This window comes from Protopterus annectens, chromosome 2.part1 (assembly GCF_019279795.1).
Source record: "Protopterus annectens isolate FY-2018-M chromosome 2.part1, PAN1.0, whole genome shotgun sequence".
Classification (NCBI taxonomy): Eukaryota; Metazoa; Chordata; order Ceratodontiformes; family Protopteridae; genus Protopterus; species Protopterus annectens.
In genome coordinates, this window is record NC_056729.1 from 1,698,231,018 (window position 1) to 1,698,255,121 (window position 24,104).

Sequence of the window (24,104 nt, forward strand, 5' to 3'; positions counted from 1 at the left end):
GACCTCTTAACTCAGGTTGGGGGGGGTGCTGCTCCCAGACTTGCAGACTCTCAAGCTGTCAGCATGGCTAATACTCTAAAGGCAAACAAGGGGCCCCTGTTAAGTAAACAGGTCCTAGACATTATCACAGAGGGCAGAAGGGCCAGTGCCAGGAAATCTTACACAGGAAAATGGAAAAAACTCTGCTCCTGGAGCCATTTCAGAGGGGGCAATGCCTCACAACCTTCCATCCCTCTTATCCTGGACTACCTAGCGGAGCTACTTAGTAGTGGCCTCTCCTTCTCTATTAAAGTCGATGCCTCAGCCATTTCAGCTCGTTTTGATATAGAACAGCCCCTGTCCTGCCATCCTTTGATTAAGCAATTCCTCAGAGGGGCTTCTAATATCAGACCTCCCAGAAGGTCACCCACTCCAGCCTGGGACCTGAATCATGTTTTGGAAAAACTAACTTTACCACCCTCTGAACCAGCTGCTTCAGCAGAACTAAGGACTGCTTTTCTCCTAGCTACCACCTCAGCCAGAAGGGTTTCAGAACTTCAGGCACTGATGGCCATTGAGTCCTGCATCATTTTCCATGCAGACAGGGTCTCCCTGAGGACTAATCCCTCCTTTATGCTCAAGGTGGTATCTAATGTAACTCTCAACCAGGCATACATCTACCCACCTTCTTTCCTAACCCTCAAAACAAGGGGGAAAGAATTCTGCACTCACTAGATGTGCACAAGACAGCTCAGATACTGTCTGGACCGTACTAAACCCTTCAGTAAAACAGAACAACTACTTGTCAGCTTTGCCCCAGGGGCAGAGGGGAAGACCATTTCCAAACAAACCATTTCTAAATGGATATCACACTGTATCCATTTCTGCTACAGATTGCATGGAACCCCCCCCCCCCCCCCAAGTCTATTCGAACCCATTCCACTAGGGCAGCCTCCACTTCCACAGCATTCCTCAGAGGATTTCTCACCAGGGACATCCTGGAAGCTGCCGCCTGGACTTCTGTCCATACCTTTACCAAGCATTACCACCTACCTATTTTCTAAGGCTTGGGCAGTGTTTTCCTCTGCAGTTCTGCAGGGCTTGCTGACCCATTCCTAGGTCTCTTACTAATCCTACCACCCCTCTGCTCAGCTTTGGGAATCCTCCCACAGGTGATGACTGCAACAGTGAAACATGAATAACACAGTACAGTTGTGTACACATACCATAAATGTAGATGTTCGAGTGTACTCACTGTTGCAGTCCTGGTTTCCCATTCTCCTTCCCCCTTCTATCTTCTTTCTTTAGGGAGACATACGTTTCTAATGGTGGCTTTTTGTCACCAGGACCACTTTATCATATTTACTTGGGCCTCTAACTGGTTAGGACAAGAAAAACTGATGTAATGGTGTTGGCTTTCTTCCTTTATAGCACTGACAACCTGACGTCAGGCAGCAAGCAACAGCAGCTGACGCAGAAAAACATTGACTCTGGTATTCGGGCCGGCCGAGGGCTACCACAGCAGGGATAACCCACAGGTGATGACTGCAACAATAAATAATACTGTCACATCTACATTTATGGTTAGTGTACACAACTGTACTTTCCATGACACCTACATACACTCCTCCTCCAACTCTGTCTGAGCCCTTGGAGTCCTCAGGTCTGACAACCCCGACTCTGACTGAGTTGGTTCCGACAGCCTTTCCATCTTCAGTTCCGACTACAGCCTTTTGTTTTTACGGATCTTCTTCACTGGGGGACTCCTGGGGTCGGGACTCGACGATAGGTTCCGGGATGCATTATATTTTTTCGGCTCCATCTGAGCCATCCATGCCTCTTAGACCATCGGCCCTTGTAGTTCAGACTCACGCTCCAGGTACAGAGGCGGTCTCCTCGATGCAGGGTGTGACTCTGGTTCCGAAGCAGTCTTTTTCAGTTCCAGCCTCCCACTCCTCTATGGGGAGGGGCCTGCCTTCCGTATCATGGAGAAGGCGCTATGCCTTGGGGATTCCCAATCGTTGCCTTCCCTGTTGGGGCAATTATCTTCCCCTTCCTCTTGGCCGGAACTGCCATTGACCTTATCCCCCAGACAGAGGGTGCAAAAGCCCCAGGTAACACCCACGATGGTGGTTGCCTCTTTGGAAACTTCTCCGGAACTTCCCCCCAAAGAAGTCCCTATGAAGAAGAAGTGCAAGAGGAAGCACCTCGACTCCCCAGAGGAGTCCTACACTGAGGATATTGACTTTGATGGAGATGAAGGTTCCCCAAGGTCACCCCCTGAAGATGTTTCCTTCGGGGGGGGGACATCCTTGAAATACTGAAACAGAGGGGGGTGACTGGTTCTCCACACAAGCTTCCACAGAGGAGTCAGTATACCTGGAGGCTTTTCGCACCCAACCCTCCACTTCTTGGATTTCTCTGCCCGCTGACAAACTGGTGAAATTGATAGCCCAGTGGGCTTGGAAAATGCCCGATGCCATAGGGCCAATTCCCAAAAGGCCTGACCGTATTTTGTCTGCACCGGAGGAACTACATTGGTCCAAAGGAATCCCTGTTGATGCTGTGGTGGTAGCACTAGCTACCAAAAATGAACTTATAGATGAGAGTCACACTATCCATCCTCCTAACAAGGAGTCCAGGATCTTGGATAGATTTGGGAAGCATGTTTATGCTTCAACAACCTTTGCACTAAGGTCGTTGAACTACATGGCACACTTTACCAAGTTACAAAGAGACTTAATTAAGGAACTTTCTAACACCCTGGCAGGAGCAGTAGGTGTGGAAGTTCAGGATAAGTTCTCCTCCCAGCTTGCAACCCTCGAATCCCTCTCCAATTCGTTCATGAAGCTCATAGCACATGCAGCCAAAGGGACTTCCAGAGCAGTGGGTTCAGGCATAGCCATCAGATGGCATTCCTGGATCCACTTATTTGACTTTGTGGAGCCATTCAAAGTGTCATTCATCAGTGCAACCTTTGACGGCTCTACCCTTTTTGGCCCAGAAGTTAAGGAAACTCTGACCAGAAGTGAGTAGGATGGTAAGACCCTATCAACCGTAGGCATAAGTTTCTCTACTCCTCAGCGACCCTACTCGAGGAATCAGAGGAGTGGGAAACTTTGGTTTAAGAAGTCCAAAGGTCCTTTCTATGACTCGCGTGGTAAAGATTTCCCCTGGGGCAGAGGGGGAAACAATGGAAGGTGCTGCCTTAGGGACCATAATGGATCATAAAATCAGGGGTCTGGGGAATCCTTCTCTGGTACTGCGTATCAGCATCTCTGAAGGGATGCCCGAGTGTCTTTCTCTGGAGGCAGTCGGGGGACGATTATCCCTGTACCAACCAGCCTGGCAAACAACTTTGGACAAATGGGTGCTCGGAATAATATCCAGAGTGTACCAAATCACCTTGTTTGTGAACCCCAAACCTCAGAGAAAACTCCCAGATGTTCCACACAATCAAAGGGAGGCAGCAGCTTTAGAAATTCAAAAGCTGCTAAACAAAAGTGTCATCCAGAAAGTCCCACCAGAACAGATAGGATCTGGAGTTTACTCAAGATTGTTTTTAGTGCCGAAAAAAATGGGACTGGAGACCGATTTTGGATCTCTGTCGATTCAACAAATCAGTCCACCATACCAAATTCCAGATGGTCTCTGTACAAACCATACTTCCTTTCTTGGAAAAAGGCGACTGGATGTGCTTGATAGACCTCAAGGATGCTTATTACCACATAAAGATGGAGAGAAGCTCCAGAAGGTTTCTACACTTCCGGCTAGGCGCCAGTCACTACCAATTCAGAGCACTGCTTTTGGACTCACCACAGCTCCCAGGGTGTTTACCAAATGCATGGCAGTAGTTGCAGCACATCTCAGACTGCAAGGTTTTCGAGTATTCCAGTATCTAGATGACTGGCTCCTCACTGCTACCACCAGGCATCACTTAGAAATAGCAAGAGACTATACCCTGTCTGTCTATACATCCCTAGGCATTTCAGTAAATCTCAAAAAATCCCAACTGCAACCTTCACAACATTTGGATTTCATAGGGGCACAACTAAACACTGTCTCAGGGATAGCTTCCCTTCCTCCAGAAAGACTAGCGAACATCAGGGCTCTGGTGAGACAGATCATTCAGAATGACAGAGTCCCAGCAAAATTAATTCTTCAAACCTTGGGTTCAATGGCCGCCACAATCACTCAGGTTTCTCTAGCGAGGTTGCACATGTGATTACTACAGTGGTTACTAGCAGTACAATGAATCTCTAACTCATCAGTCAATGTCTTACCGAATTTTAGTAGCCAGTCTCTGCAGACAAGACCTCAAATGGTGGCTTTATTCAGATCAGATTCTCCTGGGCCGGCCCTTCTCTGTACCTCAACCCAAGCCATAGTGGCCACGGATGCTTCCCAGATAGAGTGGGAGGAGGCATTACCTGGGAAAGACCGTCCAAGGCACATGATCACAACTGGAGGCCAACCTTGCACATCAGTGTTCTAGAGATGAGGATAATGCTATTGGCATTGCAAGCATTCCAGGATTCCCTTCCTCTAGGAACAGTTGCAGTTCAAACAGATAACATGTCAGTGGGTACATCAGCAAACAAGGGGGAACCAAATCATAGCCACTGTGTCGAGAGGCACTCAGAGTGTGGAAATGTAATGCATTGTTTTTAAAGAAAAAAAGAAAGTTAGAGAGGGATATCTAGCATTATCAAACCAAATCTGCTTACCCTACTAGTAGGTTAAATGTGGAGAAATTTGTTTGTGTCCCTGATACACACAGTAATTCTGCTGGTGCTGATAGGGTTATGGTTGATGATATGTGCAATGATTATGCTAAAGTTTATAATGAAATGGATGAAGGTGGTTCACAGGATTTTCAGCAATTAAGACGCTCAGAAAGGATAGCAAACAGGAATCAGGAGAGGAAATACATACAGTCATGCAGTGCAAATTCAAAAAGGTTATCCCAACCAGGGGAGGGGCAGGAACTGATAGTAATTGTTGGAGCTGAACTTATTGTGCACCTTTTTCAAGGTTTTAAGATTTATAATTATACAGACAGGGTCATCACCAAAGATTTTTTCCCCTTTTTTCAAAAGGTTTTCAATTTGTTCCCTCCAAATACCGGATGTTGCTGACTGCTTGTTAGATGTTAAGATGTATACTAGAAAGCTCAATTTCCGTCTCCTTTTTCCTCAAAATCAAGTTGGGCCTACAAATGAGGCAAGTGCACACAAAAATATTTTGAAGAAAAGTATTGTGTTGAGTCCACCACTCCATCCCCTCATTGATGTTTTTGAGAAGGCAGTGAAGGAAGACATGTATGAATTACGGGCTCAGAACAAGAAGTTTTATGCCAACTTAAGTCCTGATGAGAGAATTCTCATGAATCAACGGAGGGGGGAACAATAAACTGCGTGTTATAACTCCTGTCAAGGGAGGTGGTATAGTAATATTCAATTCAGAGGATTATTCCAACATTATGCAGAATATTTTATTCAGTGAAGAGAATTATGTACAGGTTTCTAAGAACCAAATAAATATTGCATATCAATGTATTGATAGTTATATAGAAAAATATGTCTTGGATAAACGTATTACTAATGACCTCCTTAATCTTCTTACTTTTTTATTTATTTTATTTAACATTTGTTGACCGGGAAAGTCCAACTAGGTTCCACAGAGCCTGTTTTCAGCGGAGGCCTGGGGAGAAATGCTCCAGATGCATGTCTTTGGAATGTGGGAGGAAACCAGAGTACTCGGAGGAAACCCACGCGAACACTGGGAGAACATGCAAACTTCACACAGAAGGCACCCCAGCCGAGAATCGAACCGGAGAACCTCTTGCTGTGAGGCGACAACATTAACCACTGCACCGCCCATACTAATTCCTGTCCTAAGGTGCCTGTTATATTCGCCATCCCAAAAGTACACAAAACCATCACTGAACTACCTTTTAGACCCATTGTTGCTGCCAGTGGCTCCAAAACACACAATTTGGCATTATTTGTAGAAAAACTGACTAAGCATGTAGTGGAGAGAGTAACACATCTAGTTAATAGATTCCTGGGATTTCTTAAAACAGCTTAAACAAAATCTATGGGCAGCTGATTTGGTATTTTTAACTACTGATGTGAAAGATCTTTTTTCTTGTATTCCCAAGCAAGAAGGATTAGAATTATTTGAAGAGACACTCTTTACATGTTCCACCTTGAATCATGACAAAGTAAACCTGGTGTGTGAAATGATGGCACTTATTCTAGAGAATATTTTTTTATTCTTTGAGGGCCAATATTTCCAACAAACAAGGGGAGTTGCCATGGGGTCTTCAGATCAGGTTTCCATTTCTTCTGGCTCCTCTTCTGACCAAGAATACTCTCTCCTTCCCTATGAGGATTCTGATGCTGAAGAATCTATCCCTTCAGCCTCCCCTCCTGATGATTTTTCTTTTGTGGAAACCCTGCATACCATGAGGGAGCACTTCCACTGGGAGAGCCAAGACTACTCAGAATCTAAGAAAAGGCTTAGAGATTTTCTTTTACTACCTCAGCACAGGCCTCTTGCTATCCCTCCTGATGTTCATCGTGCATACAGCTGCAGTCATAACAGATGGGTTCTCCTGCCGTCAGGCGGGTCCTCAGTCGGCCGAATTCCAAAGTCTAGGTCCGGCGTCGGTTGTCGTCACTTCTTCCCTGACGTCAGTGCGACAGGGGTATAAAAGAACCAGCCAACGCCATTTTCTTCAGTCTTTCTTGCCGCGCGGTAGCAGAAGCAGTTCGCAAGTGCCTGTCGGCCAGCTCCTGAGATTACGAAAATTTGGAAACCAAAGTCTTCTTAAAAGCTAAGTACCCCGTTGGGGAAACTTTTCTTGCCTCAGACCGATGTCAGACAAAGTTAATAATTGTATTTCTTGTGGGAAGCAAATACGGCATAAGGATTTCCATTCCCTCTGTATACCTTGTTTAGGCCCAGACCACGACGTCTCGGTCTGTCGCTTTTGTGCTACATTCAATAAACGCACTATTAAGCGTCGGGCGGAGTTCGCCCAGCATTATTTTGGGAAAGCATTTAACTATATGTCGTCGGATACTCCGACTCCGATTTTGTCTAAAAAACACAAAGACAAGGACCGACACACGAGGTCCGCGGCTTCTACCGACACCACGCCAAAGCCGACTACACGTGGTCCAGTTCTCAGTGAGGCGACTACGCAGCCCCTGACCACCGACGACCTGTCTTTGACTGTGTCTCCTGTGCCCGAGGTCGCAGGCTCCTCGGCCCACACCCCGACTACAGATACCGAAGCCACTCTTGGCGTTGAAACTCAGAATGTGGACAGGTCCACCTCCACTCAAGGTGTCTTCAGACCTTCCTCTTCTTTCTCCATCAAGGCTTTCACAAAGTCTAAAGCAACCATGCAGTCTAAGAGACCAGCTACACAGGGCCCATCTCCAGGCCCCATGTCTAAGAAACAGATGCTTAAAATGGCTGAGGATTTAATTACTCTTATCAGAGGTTCTCAGCCCCCTCCGGACAAAAGGCCTAGAGTGGAGGAAGATTACCCCTCCTCTGATCAGGGCTCCATTATTTCAGAGCACTCTGATGATCAGGAACATTCTTACTCCCCTTTTGAAGACTCTGATGCAGAGGAGTCCATCCCTTCTGTATCCCCCCCCTGAGGATTACTCATTTGGGGAAACTTTGCATACCTTAAGGGAACACTTCCACTGGGAAGGCCAGGATTATTCAGATTCCAAGAAAAGGCTCAGGGAATTTCTCTTGCTTCCTCAGCACAGGCCTCTGGCTATACCTCCTGTCTTGGACATCCTAGATGATGTTTACTCGGAGGCCTGCCTTAACCCGGACTCTCTACCTCCAGCTCCAGTTAAGCCTGACAGGTACTACAGGGTCCCTGACTCACACCAATTTCTTTACAAAAGCCATGCTGCTGACCCAGAAACCATCTCACAGGGCCCCAAGGGAGTTAAGGCCTCCATTGCTAAAAATCCACTGCCTTCCGAGAGAGATTCCAGATCCTTAGAAAGGTGGGGAAAAAAGGTACATACTTCGGCTACCTTATCCATGAGGGCCTTAAACTGTCAGTTTCATATGCTAAAATACCAACAGTTTTTGTTATCACAATTGAAAAGTAAAATGTCACAACCTGAACAACCAGACTTGAAGGAGTTGCAGGATTTGATGCATAGTGCAGAACAAGTGGGTAAGCATACCTTACAATGTGGTTTTGATGCTCTAGAGGCCTCATGTAGAGCTGCTGTTACAGTATCAGTCATATGTAGGCATGCCTGGCTCAAGGAACAAACCGTGCCTGATCATGTCAAAGCTAAATTACTAGACACCCCTCTTCAAAAGGATGTACTATTTGGTGCTAATGCTGAGGAGGTATTAAGGAAAATGGAGGAAAAGGCTAAATCAATGCAAACTGTGAAAGAATTTCTACAGGTTCAACCCCCACGTTTTAGTAGAAATTGGCCTTCCAAAAACTGGTCCTTTCCTGCCACAGACAGACCCCAAAGAGGCAGATACAGGCGCCCGAGGGGCAGAGGACAATCCCAAGGATCGTATAGAAGCAGACAATGGCATGCTCCTACACAAAGAGGTGGTGAAGACAACTCACAATCTTTCAGAAAGCAAACCCAATGACTTTCCCCTTTGCATGCCAACCAGGTCGCAAATGGCAGCCCCCTTAGGAGGAAAGCTGGCATTTTTTTCAAAAAATTGGCATATTGTCACAAAGGTCAAATGGATCCTGGACATTATAAACAGAGGCTACAAATTCCATTTTCACACCCTTCCAAAAATGAGAGGCATGCCAAACCTGCCACACAATCAAAGGGCAGAGGCACAAAGACAAATTACAGATCTCATAAACATGAAAGCTATTCAAGAGGTACCTACGCACGAACAAGGTCAAGGTTTTTATTCCAGACTATTTCTGGTGCCAAGGAAGGGAAAAGATTGGAGACCTATTTTGGATCTATTCATCCTAAACACATTTCTACTCGTACCAAAATTCAAGATGCTCACTCTACAGCAACTTCTTCCCATGCTGGGCAAGGAGTCTTGGCTGGTAACATTGGACCTCAAGGAGGCATACCTGCATGTCCCTATCAGACAAAATTGCAGAAGGTACCTCAGATTTCTTGCAGGTTCAACCCATTATCAATTCTCTGCATTGCCCTTTGGCTTATCTACTGCGCCCAGAGTATTCACGAAATGCCTGGCATCAGTAATTGCCTACTGCCGACTTCAAGGGATACAAATATATCCCTATTTGGACGACTGCCTGATCCAAGCGGACAGCAAGCACATTCTTCTGAAACATCTGGCTTTTGTAATAATGTTATTGAATTCTCTGGGATACACAGTCAACAAAAAGAAATCAAGGCTAATACCCTCTCAGAAGATAATTGTCCTGGGTGCCAATTTGGACACAAACACCCAGATGGCCTACCTCACGCCAGAGAAGCAGGGGCAGCTAATTCAATACTTCATAACACTAGCAAATTGCACCAGGCTGACTGCAAGGAAAATCCTGCAGGCTCTGGGATTCATGGCATCTTGCATCTTACTAATCCCATGTGCAAAGCTGCATATGAGGAAACTACAATGGTACCTGAAAAACATATGGTCTCAACACAGCCACAGTTTGGAAACAATAATACCACTAATTCCATGTCTGCAAAAGGAATTTCTGTGGTGGGCTCAAGCATGTCAAACAAACACAGGTCTTCCATTCAGCAAGCCTCAAGCAAATCAAGTCATCACAACAGATGCCTCGGACTACGCCTGGGGGGCGCACATGACAGATCGGTGCATTGAGGGCAAGTGGTCCCAAGCAGAAAAGCACCTTCACATCAATCAAAAAGAAATGCTAGCAGTAATAAATGCTATTATAGCTTTCAAGGACCTCCTACAACCAGGTCAACTATTGATAAGAACGGACAACACCACAGTTATGTGGTACATAAACAAGCAGGGAGGAACACATTCTTACCCCCTATGCAGACTGGCCATGTCACTTTGGAACATGGCCATGGACTTACAAATGGAGCTACAAGCACAGTACGTGCCAGGCAAGGAAAACACGCTGGCAGACAACCTAAGCAGGAATATGACAGACCCACACGAATGGAAGTTGCATCCAAAAGTTTTTACAGAAATAATCCAAGAATGGGGAAGGCCAGACATAGATCTCTTTGCCTCCCACAAAAATCATCAATTGACAAAATTCTGCTCAAGGATCTTCCATCCAAAGGCCGCTCTCTCTTTCAGTTGGATATCAATGACAGTTTATGCCTTCCCACCTCTTCCTCTGCTGCCCAAAGTTTTATTGAAGACCAGAGCAGACAGACCAAAGATGATCCTCATTGCTCCGGACTGGCCAAGGCAACACTGGTACCCACTCCTGAGGAGCCTGACGCATTCCCCACCATGGACCCTGCCTCTAATGCCTCTTCTGCTGACTCAGCACAGCTTCAAAACTCTTCACAGTCAGCTAAAGACACTCAATCTAGCCGCATGGAAGATTCCTTAACATCACAGCAGGCCCTGCTCTCCAAGGAGGTGCAGGATGTCATTTTGGAGGCCAGAAGGCCATCAACTAGAAAAGCTTACTCCGCAAAATGGAAACGTTTTTGTGTCTGGAATGAGAAAAAGGGCCAGGACCCTGGAAAACTGAATTTACCTCAAATACTACAATACTTGGCTGAACTGCTAAGCAGTGGACTTTCTTTCTCCTCCATCAAAATCCATGCCTCAGCCATTTCTGCAGAATACAACACTGATCCACCTTTATTCTCTCACCCTCTCTTAAGACAGTTCCTCAGAGGGGCTAAAAATTTAAGACCTCCAAGGAAACGACCAATACCTGCTTGGGATCTTAACTTAATTCTGGAAAAACTGACCCTGCCTCCTTTTGATCCAGCTGCCTCATCAGATTTGCAGTATTTGTCATGGAAGACAGCCTTCCTTCTGGCTATCACCTCAGCTCGTAGAGTTTCAGAACTACAGGCTCTCATGGCTGTCCAGCCTTTTATCATCTTCCATCAGGACAGAGTCTCCTTACGAACCAACCCGTCCTTTATGCCTAAAGTGATATCCAGGATAGCTTTAAATCAGGCCATACATTTACCTACTTTTTATCCTAATCCTCAAAACAAAGGGGAGAGATTACTACATTCCTTGGACATCCACAGACAACTGCGTTATTATTTGGACAGAACAAAGCCTTTCAGGAAATCAGAACAGCTCTTGGTGGCCTATGCGGTAGGAGCTCAAGGAAAGCCAATCTCCAAACAGACAATCTCAAAATGGATAGCCCACTGCATACGCTTTTGCTATTCCTTTCATGGCAAAGCTGTACCTACAGGCATTAGAACTCATTCCACCAGGGCCACAGCCACCTCTGCAGCCTTCCTCAGAGGAGTTCCTACCAAGGATATTTTGGAAGCAGCCACTTGGAGTTCTGTGCATAACTTCTCCAAGCACTACAACCTACCGTTATACTCCATATCTAGAGCAGGCTTTGCCACTGCAGACTTGCAGGGCATTTTGGCTCCTCCTAGTTCCACCTAGTGCCTACCACCCCTTTCTTAGCTTTGGGATTCTACCCATCTGTTATGACTGCAGCTGTATGGGCGATGAACATAGTACAGTTTTGTACCTACCATAAATGTAGATGTTCGAGTGCTAATACAGCTGCAGTCCAGGTTTCCCTCCTTCCTTCCCTTCTTGGGACAGGCCTATAGGCTAGCACTTCCTCATACAACCTGATTGGGGTATTCTTTTATGATGTATTTGCTTGCAACTACTGTATTTTGATTATATTGCACTGCATTATTACACATAATTATGTATTACCTTCCTTCTGGGGGCACCTGACATCTGGGGCAAGAAAAACTGAAGAAAATGGCGTCGGCTGGTTCTTTTATACCCCTGTCGCACTGACGTCAGGGAAGAAGCGACGACAACCGACGCCGGACCTAGACTTTGGAATTCGGCCGACCTAGGACCGGCCTGACGGCAGGAGAACCCATCTGTTATGACTGCAGCTGTATTAGCACTCGAACATCTACATTTATGGTAGGTACAAAACTGTACTTTATAGACATAGTAGATGATGTATTTTCAGAGTCTGCCCTGTCCCCTGACTCTTTACCCCCTGCACCTGTTAAGCCAGACAGATACTACAGGGTTCCAGATTCACATAAATTTCTTTATAAAAACCCTGCTGCTGACCCAGAAACTATTTCTCAGGGTCCCAAAGGAGTCAAGACTTCCACTGCAAAAAAACCCTATCCCCTCTGATAGGGATTCAAGGGCACTGGACAGATGGGGGAAAAATGTTTACACTTCTGCTACCTTAGCTGTGAGGGCTTTAAATTGTCAATTTCATATGCTTAAATATCAGCAATACTTATTGTCACTGCTTAAACAGAAAATGTTAAATTCTGAATGTGCAGAAAACAAAGAAATTCAGGATTTATTGCATGCAACTAAACAAGTGGGAATGCATACTTTGCAATGTGGTTTTGATTCTCTGGAGGCCTCTTGCAGGGCCGCTGTTACGGGTTCTGTCATTAGGCGACTGGTTAAAGGAACAGAATCTGCCTGATCATGTTAAAGCAAAAATATTAGATGCTCCATTACAGCATGATAGTTTGGTGTTAAAGCAGAAGAGGTGTTGAAAAAAATGGCGGATAAAGCAAAATCTATGCAGAGTTAAGGATTTCTTACAGGTGCAGCCTTCCAGATTTAGCAGGAACTGGCCTACAAAGAATTGGTCCTTTCCAGTGTCAGACAGGCCACAAAGAGGCAGATACAGACGCCCCAGAGGCAGATCCCAGCCCCAAGGCTCATACAGGCCTAAACAATGGGGTGCTTCTACCTCCAAAGGCAGAAAAGACAAATCACAGCCATACAGGAAACAGTCCCATTCACTTTCCTTTGCCAGAACCAAGCACTTATCTTTTGGCAGCCCCCTTAGGGGGAAAACTAGCACTTTTTTTTACAAAATTGGCACATGATCACCCAGGACCAATGGGTCTTAAACATAGTGTCTCGGGGCTACAGGTTCCACTTTCACACCCTGCCAAGGGCAAAAGGTATGCCAGACCTGCCACACAATCAATGGGCAGAGGCACAAAAGCAAGTTTCATCCCTCATGGACATGAGGGCCATTCAGCGAGTACAACAACAAGAGCAGGGACAAGGATTTTACTCGAGACTTTTCTTGCTGCCCAGAAAGGACAAAGCCTGGAGACCAATACTGGACCTGTCTATTCTAAACACATTTCTGGACGTTCCAAAATTCAAAATTTTGACTCTGCAGCAGCTACTGCCCATGCTGGGCAAGAAGGCTTGGCTCGTAACTTTGGACATAAAAGAGGCATACCTGCATGTTCCAATCAGATAATCTTGCAGAAGATACCTCAGATTCATAGCTGGCTCAATGCACTACCAATTCTCTGCACTGCCCTTTGGCTTATCTACTGCATTCAGGGTTTTCACAAAATGCCTGGCACCAGTAATTGCATTTTGCAGACAAAGAGGAATTCAAATATATCCGTACTTAGACGACTGCCTTATTCAAGCAGAGAACAAAGACATTCTACTAAAGCACCTGGCATTTGTAAAAAGATTACTAATTTGCCTAGGGTACACTGTAAACGAAAAGAAATCAAAACTACTACCCTCTCAAGAGATAATATTCCTGGGTGCAAACTTAAATACTACTGCCCAGATGGCTTATCTCACGCCAAACAAACAAAGGCAACTGACTTCTTTCTTCAAAATGTTGGCAACAAAGACGCAGTTATCTGAAAGAAAATTTCTGCAGGCTTTGGGCTTCATGGCATCCTGCTAATTCCATATGCCAGACTGCATATGAGGAAACTACAATGGTATCTAAAAAGTGTTTGGACTCAACATTGCCACAGCCTGGAAACATTAATTACCCTCATTCCCTGCGTGCAACAGGAGTTTCGATAGTGGGCACAGGCCTGTCACCACAACAAGGGACAGCCATTCACTTTACCCACAGCCATGCAGACAATAACAACTGATGCATCAGATTATGCGTGGGGGGCCCACATGGCAGGAAAATGTATTCAGGGCACATGGCCCGCAAGCCAGATGCATCTTTATATCAATCAAAAAGAGATGCTAGCTGTTCAGAATGCCCTGACAGCATTCAGGACAACTACTGATAAAAACGGACAATACTACAGTCATGTGGTACATAAACAAGCAGGGAGGCGCACATTCCTACCCCCTTTGCAGACAAGCCATGACTTTGTGGGACACAGCATTGACCTTTCAAGTTCACCTGCAAGCACAATTCCTTCCAGGAAAAATAAATACTCTGACAGACGAACTAAGCAGAAACCTCATGGATCCCCACAAGTGGAAACTGGATCCACAAGTCTTCAGCATGATAACAAGGAAATGGGGATGCCCAGACATAGATCTATTTGCTTCCCCTCACAACTGCCAACTACAGAGATTCTGCACAAGGACTTATCACAAGCAAGCATGGAAAGTGGATGTCCTATCCTTCAGCTGGAAAAACCTAACAATATATGTCTTTCCTCCACTGCCTCTCCTCCCCAACGTACTCCTAAAGGTCAGACAAGAGAAGCCAAAAATGATTCTGATTGTCCCAGACTGGCCACTCCAGCACTGGTACCCAATCCTAAAGAACTTGTCTCAAGGTCCAGCCTGGACATTACCTCAAACGTCTCACTTACACTCCCAACAAAACAATCGGGTCCTGCACAGCCAACTCAGGACATTAAATCTGGCAGCATGGCGGATAATCTAGCCATTCAGAACACTCCTCTCTCCAAAGCTGTAATGGATGTTATTTTGGAGGTCAGGAGGCCCAATACCCGAAAATCTTGTGCACAAAAATGGAAGAGATTCTGTGCTTGGAACCAGAAACAAGGAATTGACACGTTTGTACCAAATATTCCTCAGATTTTGCAATACCTAACAGAGATGCTGGACAAAGGCCTATCCTTTTCATCAATTAAGATTCATGCCTCTGCCATTTCAGCCCATTACAATACGGAACCACCTGTCTTTTCTCATCCTTTAATAAGGCAGTACCTCAGTGGGGCCAAAAACATAAGACCTCCAAGGAGAGCACCAATACCTACATGGGACCTCAATTATGTCTTGGAAAAACTCACACTGCCTCCTTTTGAGCCAGCCTCAACAGCTGATATAAAATTCTTATCCTGGAAAACAGCTCTGCTCCTAGCAATAACCTCTGCAAGACGAGTCTCGGAGTTACAGGCACACACGGCTGTGGAAGCTTTTATCATTTTCCATCCAGACAGGGTTTATCCGAGGACGAATCCTACATTTATGCCTAAGGTGGTGTCCAGTGTGGCCCTTAACCAAACCATTCACTTGTCTATCTTTTATCCAAACCCACAGAACAAGGGTGAGAGACTTCTGCATTCTTTGGACATACACAGACAGCTACGCTTCTACTTGAACAGAGCTAAAACTTTCAGAAAGACTGAGCAACTTTTAGTGGCATATGCTGCAGGATCGCAAGGAAAGGCTATCTCAAAACAGACTATTTTAAAATGGATAGGCCATTGCATTCATTTCTGTTACTCACAGCATGGCAAATCAGTGCCTAAGGGCATTAGGCCATATTCAACCAGAGCAGCAGCCACTTCAGCAGCCTTCCTGAGAGGAGTACCAACCAAAGACATCTTAGAGGATGCAACTTGGAGTTCAGTGCACACTTTTACAAAGCACTACCACTTACCTCTCTACTGTAAATCCAGAGCAGGCTTTGCCAATGCAGTTCTGCAGGGCCTCTTAGCTTCTCCTAATCCTATTTAGCCAAGCCACCCATCCTCAGCTTTGGGGTTCAACCCAAGAGTAATGACTGCAACAGTGAAACATGATGAACATAGTACAGTTGTGCACCTACCATAAATGTAGATGTTCGAGTGTATTCACTGTTGCAGTCCAGGTTACCCTCCCACCATCCCCCTTTCTTTTGCTGGGTCTTGTCTGTACTTCTCTATTCTATACAACCTATGTGGTGTATTTGCTTGTAGATGAAGGAAATGTTTACTTTAGTGCATGCATGTTTGTTGGCATAATTTATTTAGCCTACCCTTTTAGGGGCACGTGACATCTGGGGCAAGAAAAACTGAAAAATATGGCATCGGCCGCATCTTTTATACCCCTGGCGCACTGACGTCAGGGAAGAGGTGACAGTAACCGACTCCGGACCAAGACTTTGGAATTCAGGCTGACTGCGGGTAGCCTGCCAGCAGGATAACCCAAGAGTAATGACTGCAACAGTGAATACACTCGAACATCTACATTTATGGTAGGTACACAACTGTACTGTTTCTATTCCAGACTTTTCCTGGTACCCAGAAAAGACAAATCATGGCGTCCAATTCTGGACTTATCCACTCTAAATACATTTCTGGACATTCCAAAACTCAAGATGCTGACTCTTCAACAGTTACAATCTATGCTAGGCAAAGATGCCTAGTTAGTAACTCTAGACTTGAGAGGCTTACCTGCATATCCTAATCAAGGAATCTTGCAGAAGATACCTCCGTTTCAAAGCAGGCTACTTGCATTACCAGTTCTCTGCACTGCCCTTTGGCTTGTCTACTGCGCCCAGGGTCTTCACAAAGTGGCTGGCACCTGTAATTGCATTTTGCAGGCAAAGAAATGTTCAAATATATCCATACCTGGATGATTGTCTAATTCAGGCAGAAAACAAGGGCATTCTTCTAAAGCATCTGGCATTTGTTAAAAGGGTTCTAACTTGTCTAAGGTACACCATAAATGAAAAGAAATCACAACTGGTACCCTCTCAAAAAATTACTTTCCTGGGTGCAAGCTTGAATACAACTGCCAAATGACTTACCTTATGCCAGAAAAGCAAATTCAATTGATGGCCTATTTCAAACAGGTGGCCACAAAAACCCTGCTATATGCAAGGCAAATTCTGCAAGCCTTGGGATTCATGGCATCCTGCATTCTTCTAATTCCATATGCAAGACTGCATATGAGGAAACTTCAGTTGTACTTAAAAAGTTTATGGAGTCAACATTGTCACAGCCTGGAAACAATGATTCGTATTATACCTTGCCTGCAACTAGAGTTCCTATGGTGGGCAGAGGCCTGCCACCAAAACAAGGGACTGCCATTCACTCCACCCCCTGCCGCCCAAGCCCCAACAACAGACTCATCAGACTATGCTTGGGGGGCTCATCTGGCAGGGAAGTGCATTCAGGGCAAATGGAGCCCAAATCAAATGCACCTTCATATCAATCAGAAAGAAATGCTAGCTGTACAGAATACTTAGACAGCCTTCAGGGACTACCTTCATCCAGGACAACTAATGATAAAGGCAGACAACACCACAGTTATGTGGAACATAAACAAGCAGGGGGTACACATTCATATACCCCCTTTGCAGACTAGCCATGGCATTGTGGAACACGGCCTTGACCTTTCAGATGCAACTACAACCTCAATTCCTGCTAGGAAAGCTAAATACTCTGGCAGACTAACTAAGCAGAAATCTTATGGACCCACATGAATGGAAACTGGAACCACAAGTTTTCAACATGTTGACATGCAAATGGGGGAACCCAGACATATATCTTTTTGCCTTACACCAGAACTATCAGTTGGACAAATTCTGCACAAGAATTCATCACAAAAAAGCCTGGAAAGTGGATGCTCTATCATTCAGCTGGAAAAACCCATCAGTCTATGCTTTTCCCCCTTTGCCTCTGCTCTCTAAAGTTCTACTAAAAGTCAAACAGGACAAACCAAAAATTATTCTGACTGCTTCAGAGTGACCTCGCCAACACTGGTACCCACTCCTGCGCAGTGTATCACACCTTCCTCTGTTGCACCTGCCTCAGACACCTTACCTACTGTCTCAGCAGAACTACCAAATTCTGCACACACAGGTCCAAACTTTGAATCTTGCAGCGTGGCTAATCAACTAATTTCATCCTTGGCATCCCTCAGCAAACCAGTGATGGATGTCGTTTTGGAGGCTAGAAGGCCTAGTACTAGAAAATCTTATGCTGACAAATGGAAAAGATTCTGTGCTTGGAACCAATCACAAGGAATAAGCACAGCAATGCCCAATATTCTTCAGATTCTGCAATACGTAACTCAGATGCTTCACAAAGGCCTATCTTTTTCTTCCATAAAAATCCATTCCTCTGTCATTTCAGCTCATTACAACACAGAACCTCCCCTCTTCTCTCATCCTCTGCTAAAACAGTATCTCAGAGGGGCCAAAAATTTAAGACCTCCCAGGAGAGCACCAACTCCTGCCCGGGAGCTCTGTTTTGTTTTGGAAAAACTCACTCGAATCCTTTTAAGCCAGTTGCTACTGCAGACCTAAAATTTTTCTCCTGGAAAACAGCTTTCCCTTCTAGCTGAAGTGATTGCTAAAAGATTTCAGAATTACAGGCTCTTATGGCAGTGGAGCCTTTCATTATTTTTCATCCAGACAGGGTGGCTCTCAGGACCAATCCATCATTCATGCCTAAGGTGGTATCCAGTGTAGCTCTTAATCAGACAATTCATCTGCCAACTTTCTTCCCCAATCCACAGAACAAGGGTGAGCGGATTCTACATTCATTGGATGTACACAGACAACTTAGATTCTACTTAAGCAGGACGAAATCTCTAAGAAAATCTGAACAACTATTGGTGGCATTTGCTGCAGGGGCAGAGGGAAAGGCTATTTCAAAGCAGACTTTTTCCAGATGGATGAGCCACTGTATTCGTTTCTGCTATATGCACCATGGTAAACCTATCCCCAAGGGGATTAGGTCTCATTCCACCAGGGCTGCATCTACTTCTGCAGCCTTTCTCAGAGGGGTTCCTACCAGAGACATTCTAGAAGCTGCTACCTGGACTCAGTTCATACGTTCACCAAACATTACCATTTATCTCTCTTCTCTAAATCCAGAGCTGGCTTTGCCACTGCTGTCCTGCAGGGCCTTATAGCTGCTCCTAATGCTCTATAAATCCATTCTCATAACCATAGCTTTGGGATTCTACCCAAATGTAATGACTGCAACAGTGAAACACGAAGAACATAGTACAGTTGTATACACTTACCATAAATGTAGATGTTCGAGTGTATTCACTGTTGCAGTCCTGGTTACCCACCCTCCAGCCCCCTGTTTTTCTCTTACTATACCTTCCCTTTCTTTTACTATGCTTAAAAGCCTTTTTGGGTGTATTTGCTTTTGTTTGGAGGTATATTTTTTGTGTTTTAATTTATATACTTATATATATATATATATATATATATATGTGTGTGTGTGTGTGTGTGTATAATATACTTTTTGCTCCCTATTTGGGGGGCACCTGACATCTGGGGCAAGAAAAACTGATGTATTGGCATCGGATGCATGTTTTATACCCCTGACGACCTGACGCCATGGAAGAAGGGACAGCAACTGACGCAGGACCCAAGACTTTGTTAATCAGGCCGACTGAGGGCAACCTGCCAGCAGATTACCCAAATGTAATGACTGCAACAGTGAATACACTCAAACATCTACATTTATGGTAAGTGTACACAGCTGTACTTTTTCTTCCATCTTTCCTCCTGTTGTTAACTGCTTCTTGATGTTGCTAGTTTGCATGTCTATTGACATGCTTCTGTGTTTATGCATATCCTTCCTCTGATTAGAAGTCCATTAGTAAAAGAGCATAGTACCTGCTTTGGACTTTAGACATTTGGGAACTCTCCCACTGCAAATGCTCCATGTTTTTACAATGGCATCACCAAAAGAAAGCTCTTCAGTAGAGGAATCCGGAGTATCCTTATCCTTTGACTCTAGATGAAGAGGAAAACAGCTCTGAGAAGAAAATGGTAAGGACTCCCGGAATCTGGCTGTATTCAAAAGGTAGAGTTTGGACTGGTGGCAAAGACGTTCTGAGGATTTGGTGCCTTTATGTCACTTATGTACTTTGTTCCAGACATAGTACGTGTCAGACATATGGTGCCTAGAAGGGCCTAAGACCTTGGTATGCTGGCTGCACATATAGCTGTCCTCTGTAAGATGTCTCTTTAGTAAGGAGTATTGCAGCAGTGAAAAATAGGACATCTACTGTTATGGTAGGTTATTACTTAAATATACTTTCATTGATGTGAGAACTGGAATGTGTTCATCCTACTTAAACGTACAAAAGAAACTGAGGGAGCAAGCTGGTCCACTTCTGTTAAATGAATGCATCTAAACATTATTGAGTTAAGTGATGAAGTCAACTCACATGCATCAGTCACCCTGGCTGGCTGCTTTAACAAGCAAACAAAAAAAGGTAGCCACAGGGGAGTGTCTGCTAGTGCCTAATACTAGGATTTCCATCTGTATTTTGAAGATGAGCAGTTTTGCTTGCTGATTTTTCTTGACTGTGTTTGGTACTATTTTTTTATTGTTTTAATGAATCAGTTGTACTTCAGGATTATATCCTAATTTGACGTGTATTTTTTTTTTTTGTTTACAGCAAGAACTGTTTAAAATTCTGCACAGTATTTTACTAAATGGTGAAACAAGGGAATCTGCATTAAGTTATATGGCAGCTGTTGTGAATCGAAACATGAAGAAAGCACAGTTGCAGGTATGTGTTAAAGTTGTAAATTTTTTATCTGTTGCATTTTTCAGTTTGTTGTGGCCAAGTGAAGTCTTTAAGTATTCTAAACTTTGTAAGAGAACGTAAGTAGACAAGTGCATTCTTTCATGTATGAGGGCTGGAGGTTAGTATAAGCCTATAAACATTTCCATTAGCAACAGTGTTTGGATGTGAATGCAGAGAATGTTTGGGGAGACAAGGGTTAACTAAAGCCTTCGTAGCAAAACTGGTGCCATTAGACAGTGTGTGTGCGTGTGTATGTGTGTGGGTCTTGGGGGGGTAGATTCTGTCATTTTCCATTTCTCCTTGTAACTGTATTCTTGTGTGATGTTAATGTTCTTAGTTCATGCCATCTCTAGACATTACTTGCTGTGCTGAGTGGATCTGCTTGCTAGCAAGAGTAAATATGTTAGCACTACATCTGGCAAGAAGCGGATCAGTCTTCAGTAAAAGGTAGGACTTGTATGTTTCAGGCATGAGAGACTTCTTGGCACCAAACTTTGTTTAGGCTGCTTACTCCTTTCCTTAGCTGTCATTACCTCTCAGTTCATTGCAACGTTGACATTTGGTCACCAGAGTGCACTCTTTCAAGTTGTATAGCTTATTTTATGTTCTTATTTTGTTTTTAAAAAGTCCATTTTTCCGGTTGCTTTTGTTCCATTTCATCAGGAAACCAGAAGCTGCAGGTAGCCTCACTTCTATTCTGTCCTTTTTATTGCTTTTTTGCCAGTTTTAGAAATTTCCCTCCCCTGTTCACTGTGTAGGCCCAAAGTCTGTATTCCTTGTCTGCAGCATGCAGAAGCCTCTATTTAAACCCTCTTCTAGTGGCAAGTGAATCAGAATCACATTTATTGGCCAAGTATGCGCACAAACAGGGAATTTGACTCCTGTTTCAGTGACTCTCCCAAGTATGAATTACATAAATGATGTACATACAAGTATTAAGAAGACAAACAGTATACATATGCAACTATTAAGAACAAGACAAAAAAAGTAAATGTACATATACATAGAAGATGCAAAGTGCAACTCAGTACAAGAAATACTGGAATAAACTCTGAAAGAAACAAGTATTAACAATATGTAAACAGTACTGCAGAATCCTCGGAGGTTTGGGAAAAAGAATACCCCAGCCTGTAAGCTGCATTAACCATTTATGAACTTGATGGCTTGTGGAAAAAAAATTTTCTTATCTGCTTGTTTTGGTGCATATTAATCTGTAACGCCTGGCCGAAGGTAATAGCTCAAAAAGGTGGTGGCCTGGATGTGAAGGGTCTGTTATGATTTTTCCCTGCCCTTTTCATGACTCTGGAATAGTACAGGTCCTATAAGGAGGGCAAACTAGCACCAGTGATATTTTCGGCAGACCTTACTATTCGATGTAACCTATTTTTGTCATGATTAGACAGAGATCCAAACCATGAAATAATTAAAAAACACAAACCAACTGTCGAAAAAACACAAACCCAAGGCAGCAGCTCTTGGAACCACTGATGGAACACAATGTAGTAAATGCCAACAATAAATACTTCCACCAAAAGGAACTGATAGTCCAAGAGTATCAAAAAAATATTTTTTATTCCACAGAGTTTAGTGCTTTCATTCCTATTGGAACTTCATCAGAACAGTTTGAAAAAACAGCACATCCATATTAATACAATCTTAAAACCAATTAAAAACAATCACGTCCATTCCTACCAGTAGAATCAGTTAAACTTCATTTGAAATTCAATTGCTTTAATTTTAAAACAGGAAGTAAAGATAGTGTCATTCAGACCTGGAAAATATGTTGCGTTTAACACTATTTGCCACTTCAATTCAGTCGTATCCAAATGCTCATCAACCACCCTCCTTTGCAAATCTTTAACAACTCTCTCCACTACCATAAATTTAAAAGAGTGGGTGGGAGTTTTACTAATATGTCTGTATAGTGCATTGCTCAACTTACAATTCCTAATATCTGCACTGTGCTCATACATGCGATCACGCAACCTTCTCATAGTTTTACTTATGTAGAAACTCATACATTGGTTGCACAACACCAAATAAACTACATTTTTTGTGTCACAGTTGAATCTTCCCTTTACATAATAAGTGACATTCCTCACCGTAAAGTGATCACTAGTCATAATACCTGAACACTGTGAGCATGCTCCACATTTTCTAGTTCCATTAATTTGCGTATTATTAGTACTTTTAGAGTGCCTAAATTCCAATTTTTGTTTTAAAGATACCCCCTTTCTATATATGAATGTTGGTTTACTACCCATAATTTCTGTTATTTTACTGTAAACATCCGTATCACTGGCAAACATATACCAGCTTTTTTCAATTATATTTTTAATAGCCCTGCTATCCAAACTATAAGTAGAGATAAAGCTCTTAATGTTAACCCTCTGTTCTCTATTAGTGGCTACCATTGCTGAACCATCATTTCCCAATAGTGGTAAGAATACACCATTTTGTCTTTTTCTAACCACTTCACCCTTTAGTTCTTCTAAGAAAACCAATGGGTATCCTCATTTCAAAAACATGGACAAAACTCTATCACATTCAATCATAAAATTGTCCATGTTCGATACCATACGTGCCACCCTCTCCAGCTGGCCCTTAACAACAGCCTTCTTTTGGTGCATGGGATGCCAGCTGGTGAAGTGCAGATAGGTGTTAGAGAACGTAGGTTTTCTGTAGATGTTGGCCACGAACTTCCCCTCAGTTCTTTCCTTAGATAATGCAGTTTCTAAGAAGTGAATGTATTCACTACTGAAATGTGATGAAAAAAACAAGAACTCCACGGTATTGTCCAAATAAACAAGAAACTGCTCCAGTCTTTCAGTGGTATCATTCCAAAAAAGGTATCATCCAAACACCTAATATACATACCCCAACAATGGACAAAAAGGCTATTCAGGATGTATCTTTCTTCCCACTTGGCCATTACATAGTTGGCAAACATGGGGGCACAAGCTGCCCCCATTGCCACCCCCATAACTTGCCTATACAACTGACATTCAAATTGTATATAGTTATGTTTAAGAACCAGTTCCATCAGGTTAACCATTGCAGCTGTTCTCCAATTTGTCATTTTAAGTACTTTGTTCAGTTGTTCAAAAAAATTCAAACCATCCCTATGTGGGATCACAGAAAATAGGATTTTAACATCAATAGTAACAAATATGCCATCAGGATTGAAATTTGTCTCACTTATCTTTGTCACAAAATCCCATGAATCTCTGCATATCTGTTTTATATGTCCTACTCCCTTTTTTAAGTTTAAGTCCAAAAATCTTGCTATTGAACTTGTCTTTGACCTCCCCCCATCATCAATGGGCCTAAATGTAGAGTTGTTAATATCTGAATGTATTTTCGGTATTCCAAATATTTGTGTTATCTTTGGTTTGTCATTTAACATATACCTGTACTCGATTGAAATC

The 24,104-nt window shown here is 43.7% G+C and overlaps 1 protein-coding gene across 2 annotated transcripts in view; it reads left to right on the plus strand.

Moving 5' to 3' along the window:
* UBE4B (ubiquitination factor E4B) overlaps positions 1-24,104 on the plus strand; it is a 2,592,778-nt gene that overhangs the window by 1,322,049 nt on the left and 1,246,625 nt on the right. For both annotated transcript variants that reach the window (XM_044063145.1, XM_044063144.1), the window contains one exon: positions 20,545-20,658. In XM_044063145.1, coding sequence (XP_043919080.1) covers positions 20,545-20,658 — 114 coding nt within the window. The remainder of the gene's footprint in view (positions 1-20,544; positions 20,659-24,104) is intronic.